The 9,785-nt window shown below is 34.1% G+C and overlaps 2 protein-coding genes across 2 annotated transcripts; one reads left to right on the top strand and one right to left on the bottom strand.

The window, feature by feature from the left end:
• Nucleotides 1-3,155: 3,155 nt before the first annotated feature.
• On the top strand, nt 3,156-5,033 carry LOC105119014 (dnaJ homolog subfamily C member 28-like). The gene is made up of 3 exons (XM_011017105.1): nt 3,156-3,475; nt 3,922-4,252; nt 4,610-5,033. The coding sequence occupies exons 1-3, from the start codon at nt 3,225-3,227 to the stop codon at nt 4,694-4,696; spliced, it is 669 nt and encodes a 222-aa protein (XP_011015407.1). The 5' UTR covers nt 3,156-3,224; the 3' UTR covers nt 4,697-5,033.
• Nucleotides 5,034-5,849: 816 nt separating this feature from the next.
• Nucleotides 5,850-9,174, bottom strand: LOC105119013 (vacuolar protein-sorting-associated protein 37 homolog 1-like). The gene is made up of 7 exons (XM_011017104.1): nt 8,939-9,174; nt 8,534-8,749; nt 7,958-8,045; nt 6,755-6,794; nt 6,618-6,664; nt 6,405-6,525; nt 5,850-6,293 (listed from the first exon to the last, which is right to left on the bottom strand). Exons 1-7 carry the CDS (start codon nt 8,950-8,952, stop codon nt 6,130-6,132), a joined length of 690 nt encoding a protein of 229 aa, XP_011015406.1. The 5' UTR covers nt 8,953-9,174; the 3' UTR covers nt 5,850-6,129.
• Nucleotides 9,175-9,785: the final 611 nt, after the last annotated feature.

Below are 9,785 nucleotides of genomic sequence, written 5' to 3'. Positions count from 1 at the left end.
TTGTTCTAGAGTCTAAAGTTTAGCATCTCATTTCTCCACCTTGTATCTTTCATACCTGAGGGTGTATCCTATCACATAGTTTTACATCCCACATGTTTCTAAAGTCTACATCTAAACTCTAAAAAAAAAATGATTGTAAAAGGGTTTTTGATATTTTCATGAAACCTTAATAGATAAACTGATTACAATATTCATTTTATATTTTACAACATGAGAAATATGTAATTTTTGTTTTTACAAAGATACACTTGGAAACATTTTAGAATTTGAGCATAAGCATGAAAACAAAACATATTTTTTTTAAAAGGAAAAATTAATTTAAAATATTTAATATTTTTTTCTTAAAATTTTTGAAATTTTTTGAAACTTTTTTAGAAAAGTTTTGGAGGAAACCAAGTATTTTAATATCAGATCTATATCTTACAATGTAAGTATACAACCTAATATTAAGAAAAATTGATAGAAAAACATTTGGAAAAAGCACAATTTTTTTGAAAGAATTTTTGAATTGTTTTTGGAATTTTTTGTTTTTTTAAGAAATATATATAATATAATATTATATTAATTAAATATTATTAAATATGTGGGTGGTCCAGACCAACTAACTAGGCCAAGCTCAGCCGGGTTGGGTCAAAATCAATGTAACAAGACTAACCCTTTCATTAGGTGGGCCGGACCGGGCCAACCATTTGGACTAGGCTAAAATAGGTCCAACCCACCCCAAAGTCAATTATTTATAGAATGTGAATAGTACTTCACGTTCTGCATGCAAGTGAAATGGTTGCAGAAAATGGCTCACTTGATGTAGAAGTCTCGGCTATGATCAAGAGGTTAAGCTGATAGTTTGGGCGACATTGCTGTGAGGAATGGTGGTCAAAGTTGATCGCAAAATAAAGAAGAAGATTTTGTAGAGGTGATAAAGAGGAAGAAACAATGGTTGTTTCAGGCATGGTGGAGGCCAGTTGGTGGTCTTGGAAACGCGTGGTGGAGCTGGTAGTAAAGAAGCTAAAGGAGAGGTGGATAACGAGGCACTGATGAGAGAAAAAAAGAAAAAGAAAGAGTCATAGAAGGCTGTCAGGGAGAGAAGAAAAATGGAAATAGGGAGATGACTGGTTTTTTATGATTTTTGGACTAAATTTTCTTCTTTCTCGTGCCATGAAATCCACTCTTATTTATAGAAGGTGGAAGACGGTAATCTTTTTTACCCAAGAAAAATATTTCATTTCTTGATTCTGTTGGAAAGGATCCCAACCGTTGTTTTAAAATATACACTAGGAACTGTCAAATCTGACAATTCAAGGCTGTTTGAGTTGATCTTTTTAGGCCAATGCTGGGGTCGTTATGATGTTAATAGGCCCAAACGGATCATACTCGATGATAGAGGGATGTTAGGTCACTATTTTGATTCATATGTTGTCAAGTTTGATGGATATATGAGGCATTAAATGTAGTATCTTTTACAACTTAATTTTTGCAATGGCACACTTGATTTAAATCCTTTAGTTTAAGCACCTTTTACAACTTAATCCTTGATTTCTAGATTATGCAATTTGAACCCTATGCATCATCAAATTTTTAATTTCTTTCAAATTAACAACTGATTTTATTAATTTCAACCCCTAAACTCATGCTCCTCGTGCACTTTAATCTTTGGTTTTGAAATTATTCAATTTGACCCTCAATTAACTTTCAATCTTTAAATTTCTCTTAATGAACCCCTATTGCCATCAATTTAGTCTTTTCAAGTTTAAATTGTGTCCCTAATATTTCAATCTTTACATATTGATCTAAATTAGATCTTCAAATTTGATTTTCTTCAATTGAGTCCCTAATTGAATCCACAAAACCTATTACAAGTTTAATTAAGTCCTTGAACTTAGTTGATTCTTTCAATTTTTACCCAAATGATTTTCAAACTTAATTTCTCTTTAATTAAGTCCTTGAATAAGTCAATTAAATCTATTACAAGTTTAATTAAATCCTTAGATTTGATTAATTCTTCTAATTTTGGTCAAGTATGGATTTCAAACTCAATTTTCTTTCTTTCTTCATCCCATCTTGTGAAAATATCCCAAATCTAGCTATTATTCTAGTATTTTGGTTTGTGTGACTCGATGACTTATCTCTTAGTGTTCCAAAAATATTTTTGAATAAAAGAAGAAAAATAATTTTTTTATAAAACAATTTTAAAACAAGATAGGATGAATGAGGTATTTTAGAGGATCTAAAATTGGGTTATTACAATTATATTTTTTATAAAATAATTTTTAAGGATCTAAAATGGGGTTATTACAAGGAATATAACGAGTTATTGTAGTTATGGGTTGGAGAAGGAAAAGTGTTTATTGAAGAAGAAAATGGGGGTGTGGGTATGACTATAAAGACTATTTTTAGATATTGATATTAAAATCATCAAAACCGATAAAATTGTCTATCTTTATAGATTAATGTTAATGTTTTTTTTTTTAAATCAAAAAATCATCCATTTTTAAGGATTAAAGTCATTTTTTTTTTAAATAGATGAAATCTTCTACTTTTAGAGATTATGATAAAATTTATTAATGAGTCTTTGACTTTTAGGGACCAATACTGTTTTTTTAAACAAAATCCACAATAAAAATAAATGATTGATAGCTTGATATAACAAATTTAAAAAATATATATAATAAAGATAATATTTCATTTAAAAAAATATGATAAATGTGAGGTTAATATTTTGTTAGGCATAACTGACCAAACACTTGAATATCTAAGATAAATATCTATTTAAAATTTTAATTTTTTTAATAATTAGATAATAATTTAATTATTAATTTTATTTTATTTTAGAGAGCATGTGAATGATGTGACAAAAAAAAACATAAGTTGATTTGTGAACAATTGATTACAAGATTATGATTATTTTTCAGTTCGACAGATTCTGTACAGATAAACACGAGAATTTGAAAAGAAGAAGAAGAAGAAGAAGGGTTATTTAAGTTTTTCATTTCTCTCCTATAATCAATAATCTAATTTTGGTTTTTAATACAAAATAAATCTTAATAATTGATCACACAATGACAGGCAGGCTCCGTTTGCCAGTCGCACATGTAAAAGGGATGACACATGTTGACGGGGCGGCGTGTAAATCGCACTTCTTTTTTTTTTTGAATAATAAAATAAGATTAAAATTTAATAGTTAAGAAATAGCTTAATTTGTATTCAAGGAGGGTGTGGGTGTGGCGATGACCACCATGGCGGTTCGCTCTGCGCGAAATGGAAAAGTTGTCTTGTCTTCATGGTTGATTAATAAATCAAGTAATAATAAGAAGTCAGCCATCTTTTGGAGGGCGGCATCGTCTTCTTCCATTCCCAAAATTGATGGTGATAAGGTCAAGAAGATAAGGGAAGAAGAACGTCGTCTATCAGCTGTAATTGACGCTCTCAATGACCGCAAGCTCCCTCCTGAACTCCGTGGCCAACGCAACTCTGTTAGGTTAGTTCCTTGATGCTCTCTTCTGCCTGCTTTTATTATTTGTTATACTAACAATTCACGCTCTCCTTTTTTATCATTATTATTTGGCTGTAGGGAAATAAAATCCGTTGTTTTGAGTTCTTTTATTAATTTGGACTCAAAAAGTGCTGAGATTCTGTATTACAACTACTACTGCTATCTTCTTTGTTCTACCTATAATGCTCCATCAAATAAAATTGTGCCTTGTCACGGCGATGCAGGGGGTGCTTGGGGTTAACAAAAGAACTAGCTAATGTTGTAGAAAAAGTATATGCGCTTGGGGGGTTATCATACTGCCACATTTCCTGTGCGCTTAGGATTTTTACGCACAGGCTCAGGCTGTTTCTTCCTCATTTAATTGTTAGATTATGCGAGTACTTGGCTCAGCAGCATCAGTGGAATATGATGTCTGGTTGTCATTTGGACAGGTCAGAAACGGACATTATCAACGTTGTCGAGCAAAGAATATGGCACTCAATGGAAGAAGGCCAATTTGAGAATTTACCAGGGAGAGGAAAACCCCTTAACCTCAGTACAAATTCTCATGCTGACCCAGCTGAAGACACCTTGTATAGAATCCTTTCAAAAAATGGATGTGCACCCGAGTGGGTTGAGCTTAACAAAGAGATAAGGCGCCAGATATCTGAATGGCGGTTAGCATTGAAGAAAGCTTGGATGAGCAAATGCAATGGGGATCACTCCAAATGGATTGAATGGTCAGAGATTTTGCAAGTTCAACTGCGTCATATCAACAATAAGGTCAGCACTTCGTTACCCATCTCTGCCTAATGTTAACTTTCATGTGGCCTTTAGCTCAGTTGGAGCTGTTGAACCTTGATGCACCGCGCCGCGCCGCACCCTTGGTTTGTCTCCCAGTTGTGGATGCTTAGCTGCTTGACATTCACAGATGGTTGAAACTTCCTATATGAGATGGTCCTAATTCTACTAAGTTAAAACATTTGTTGCACTGTCTTGGGCACAATTCTGTCAATGCCCATGTGCAGATAGTGGCATTGGAGCATCTCCTTCTGCTGTTACTATTTCATCTTATCCCTGTAAATATTTCTCCTGTATGGTTGATATGGACATGACTTGAATGTAGATGACGCACTGCAGGTTTTCCGCTACAACCTCATCGTACCATTTGGGCGACAGATGTTTGGTCTGAAGTGGGAAAAAGAACTAGATCGTGTAAGAGAATGAGACCTTTTGTTATCTGGCCGAGTGGGATCTGAGATAGTGTTTCTGGGAGCTGTTGATTGCTGATATTGGTAGGATCTCATGAACATGAGTAATCTCTGTTCTATTTATCAGTACCCTTGACAAGAAGCACATTTCTTTGCTTAGCAAACTTTATTATATTTCGTTATCATAGGTTATTTGTGAACTTATTTGGTGGCCAAATAGTAGTACATGTAATGCAGATTCTTGGTAGGAAAGATATGGGATACTTTCTATTACATGATTATGCGGTGACTATATATATATATATATTTGGTAATAACATAACAACATATGGTATAAGTTTGTTTCTTTAACATTATCTTGAGTCAAATGACTTTCGAGTCTAAATCAATATTTTTACTTAAAGCGAGATTTAAAAGGTACAAGTTTATGGACCAAAGTTAGAGAAATAATTTTAACAAGATCAAGTGAGACAGCTATGATTAGAGTGCATCTTTTTCCCTTGACGAAGTTGCACAAAAAGAAGATGAATTTTAGAGCTACTCTCTCTCTCTCATGTTCAAAAAATGGAAACCCTGTATTATTTTCCACAAGGAGATTTCCAATGACCTGTACTTCTTCCTCTGAAACTAGAGCCCAATATAATTTGTCAAGCACATCTAGTTTCTGCAAGGATTTGACCCTGCAGTAAAGGATTTAGAAGTTGAAACCACTAATAACCAGGCCAAATACGGGCATCTGGTTGCGTGATGATAAAAGATAGGTGGAACTTGACTGCTATAATTTTGTAACCAGGCCAGAAACCAGTCTTTACCTAGACCTTACACATATTACACATATTGGAATCCTCTATCATTGAACACATATTACACATATTGGAATCCTCTCTCTCTCTCATCCTTCCATTTATCTGCATAATTTTCGGATTGGTTTTCAGTTTTTTTATGCAATGCAATGACCACTAGATTCTACCTTGACTTTGACTTCTTTTTATGATCCAGATTCATGAGCTGGTTATAAATTCTATCTAAGCATATTCAGAGTCACTAACTTTTGTAACTTATAACAGGGTCTGAAGCATTTGTTCTAATCGTTTCAACGTGAGAGAGAAATCATTCGTGGCAAAAATTATACAAACACAAATAGTAAACTCTACTGAACATCTCCCACAAGGAAAAACATAGGAAACCTTCATGAGCTTTAAAATCCCTTTACAAACACAAATTATTATTATTTTGGTAGTTCTCTTTAGTATTTGTTGAAACTGATAAAATTGGAGTGCCGAGAGACAGAATCGCCCCAAAAACTAATAACAAATGATACACGACCATACTGAAAAAATATAATGAGCGAATGATACACCATGTCGAAAGTACATCAGAATATATGAATCTACTACACAAACAAGTTAACATGTGATCTCAGTGTACTTGTATACATTCAAGTACAGGTCACCCAGTCGGAGATGCTTTTGCTGCAAGATGGATGAGTGCTCGTTTGTGATAGGTGGTACGGAGTTTTTTGTACTTCTGCACAAAAGCCCCAAGATCTATCTCCTTATCAAGGAACTGCCTATGGAAGGCTTCAGATTCCTCGTCTGTCTTATTCATTGCCTCTGCAGATGAGGAACATATATTCAGATCATACCTAAGAAAATGCCTTTTATTTCTCATTTTACCATATGTTTTGAGCCTTCAAATGGACTGACTTTAATTTCGAAGTGTACCTTGTAGCCTTTGCAGGATGGAGGCGGGAGAGCAGGACCTCAACAACTCTTCTTTCTGTTTTTCCAGCTCATTTAGTTTTTCCTGAGCAGCAGCCAGCTCAGTTGTCCGAATTATCCTGCACTGAGCACACGAGAAAAGGAAAAATGGCTTCAAGTTCAATGCATTAGATTAAACAAGCAAGCATGGAAATGACAAACAGCACAAAACCTCACTTGATTTCTTAGCTCCATTATGCGTGGCTCTTTCTCCAAGTTCTCTCCTATACATAAAAAACAATTAGATCACATTAGTTCACGCTTTTATAGCCAAACCACTTTAAATATTTTAAAAAAAGGCTCCAGCAACTTACTGGCAAGCTGCAGAGTTTCCTTGCAAAGCTCATCTCTTATCTGATGGAAACAGCAAAAGAAGCAGTCACAAACAAGTATGCGGACTTTCCAAAAGGTGGGAAGGGGAAGATAAGTTTCAATTTCCCCCTCTTCTTGCAAGACTAAGGAAACAAAGGTATGACTTAATATCATGCAAAAGACATGGCAGTTTTGCATTTTTAGTTCCAGTTATTGTGCGGTTCAGAAAAGCACGCGTAAGTATCCAATCACATCAAGAAAACACAAGTCAGGTGATTCATTCTGATTTGAGGAATGCCTACATGCTTCCTTGGGTATGAGACCATGTTTGTATGAGCATGCATTTCTGAATTTACATACATGCCTGACTTGTTACCATGGGAACAAAGTTACTCTTAAGACTATAACTGCAAATTTTGCAGTTTATTCTAGAGATACACAAACAGTGTTATTCCTTGTGATCACATCATCATCTTCACTTTTGATTCTGGAGAAAGGAAGAGGAGGCTAAGTCTATTTGCATGCCTACCAGAATGATAATAATCGACTAATTGAGTAAGTGAGTGGCAGGGGATGGGGCTAAAACTAAGGACACAAGAAGAGAAATGAAAAGAAGCAAAGTTCATTTGGCTGGAATAATTTGGATGCTGTAAAGATACAGAGAAGTGAGATAAATTCACGATAGGAGGTGGCTTGTTCCCTGTGTAGATATATTCCGAGTCAGTTACAAATGAGGCACACTTTTCAAGAGAAATAAGTGAATCGAGAGGGAAATTATAATCATTATTTTTTGTTTCTTACCTCCATTTATCTCCTTGTTAAAGCATCCAAACAGAGGAAATTGTTTGAAATTCTCATCCACTTCTCCTAACTGGTAATAATGCTAGACAATTCTCAAAATCTGAAGATCTAGTGAAAGACAAAATGACGTCTATTCCTCCATTTACTAACTACTGTTCAGTCATCACTTCTTGAATTGATCATTTAAAGAATCAAGAAAGAATACTGCAAGTTCCTTGGAAAATGAGATCCCTAGAAACAAGCAGCAAGATGAGGGCAAGAAGGCAATACCAGCAGGTAACTAGGCTTTTCTGGTCCTACCAATTTGAATGGAGTCCACTAGCGTTTAACCCATACCACTCAAGGGGTAAAATTAATTGTAAAAGCAGATAATGGGAAAAAAGGAAGGAATTAGCTTAACTTACATTGTTTTGAATTTTAACCTGGTCAAGTGAAAGTAAAAATTGATGGTATGCATCCTTGTCAGACAATAGCTTCCGTAGCTCATCAACACTATAGACATAATTTCAAAGAAAACAAGTAATTAGAAAATGAACAAAACACGACATCTTGTAATGCAATCAGATTACCTGTATTAATTCTCCCAAGCTACAGAGGCAATTATCTATTTTGATCGAAAACATTCCCACCAAAGACACAGACTTAAACTCTCCTCCTTCATATGTTTACAGAAACAAGTGCGTAACGTTTTCTTTAATTACTTTAATTCATTTTGGTAAAAGAAATTGTTGTCTATAAAGGCAATATTTATCAAAGCTCCATACCTCGATGTAGCAACTAACATTACAAGATAGAACAATAAAAAAATCATGGGAGAGAAAAACCTTAAAGAAAGCTAAGAGATTCAGAGGAAAAAAACATAAAAGCTTTACCTTGATATTTGCTAAAACACAGATGCAGATGAAAAAGGATTTAGAACATTATGAGCATATCAGGTAGAGAATAGCATGCAGTAAGTTTATCCCATCTAAACAACAAACCTCTTGTCCTTCAAAAGAGTAATAATGGCAGCAGCTTCAGCAGGTGAAGGAGAGAGTGGGCGTTCAGTAGGCCTTTGTAAGCTGTGGGAACTAGAAGAGCTACTAGTTGGTGTTGCAGGGCGTGAAGAAGGAGAAGTAACTACAGATGGAGGGTACCAAGATTGTGCAGGATTAACATCTTGTGGACGCGCCTGCTCTTGTTGTTCCTGAGAACCCCTGTAGGAAAATGAACAGAAAAAAACATAAAACCATCAATCAATCAGGATTTCAGCACAGTAATTGTATAAATAAAAACCATTTTCACGGTATGATAACAACAACAACATAATCAAATCAAATCAAATCCCTAGAAATTCAGATTAATCTATCAAATCCCCAGATAGAGATACAGATGGGGGAAAATACCAGAACTTGAACATAGCTGCTTGAAAAGAGAAAAGGAGATCTCGATCCTCTGATTAAAAGAAATCAAGTCTTTACAGACTCTTTCTCTCGTGTTGGAAGAAATTTTGGTTGATGCTTGGAAGGATTTTGTTTGACGGGTGTCTTTTTTAACTTGTATTCGTGGCGTCGTCTTGATGGTTACGGACACGTGTGCCCGAAGCTTAAACCCCTCTCCTCCTTGCCAAAATTTTCCCGAGGGATAATGCAGCACCACATTCAGAACCGCGTTTTTTATTTTTCTCTCTTGGTTGATAACGCCTCACATACGGTCCCTACGTTACAAGCAATTGGTTAAAAACACCCTTCTAACAATTAAAATGTTAATTGAATCTTTCTTCTAAATTAAGTAATACCCTAAAACGCATAGAAAAGCAATATAGCTTTTTCCAATTGCTACATCGCTTTCTCCTTTGTTTTTTCTCTTTGTTTTTCTTTTTAAAAACTTTTTTTTTAATTTTAATTTTTTAATATTAAACTAGTTAAAAAATTATTTTTATAATTTTTTAAAACACTATGAATTGTTACAGTATTTCCTCACATAATTTTTTCATTATGATTTTATTGAAAATTATATATTGATTTTATTTTTTTAATATTAAATTAGTTGAAAGCTACAACTGTAGCTTTTCTTATAAAATACTATGGCTTGCTATAATGTGTTTCTACATAATTTTTTTTATGATTTTGTTTAAAATTATATTTATCAATTTTTTTTAATATAGAGTTGGTTGAGAATTTAGTTTTGTAATTGTTTTGTTGAAAACATTGTGAATGACTATAGTTTTTTTCTATATGATTTTTTTGTAGT

The sequence above is a fragment of the Populus euphratica genome, unplaced genomic scaffold (genome assembly GCF_000495115.2).
Source record: "Populus euphratica unplaced genomic scaffold, PopEup_1.0 scaffold2425.1, whole genome shotgun sequence".
In the NCBI taxonomy this organism is placed as follows: Eukaryota; Viridiplantae; Streptophyta; class Magnoliopsida; order Malpighiales; family Salicaceae; genus Populus; species Populus euphratica.
Note: the sequence above shows the minus strand (reverse complement) of the source record. Positions and strands in the feature narration are given on the sequence as shown.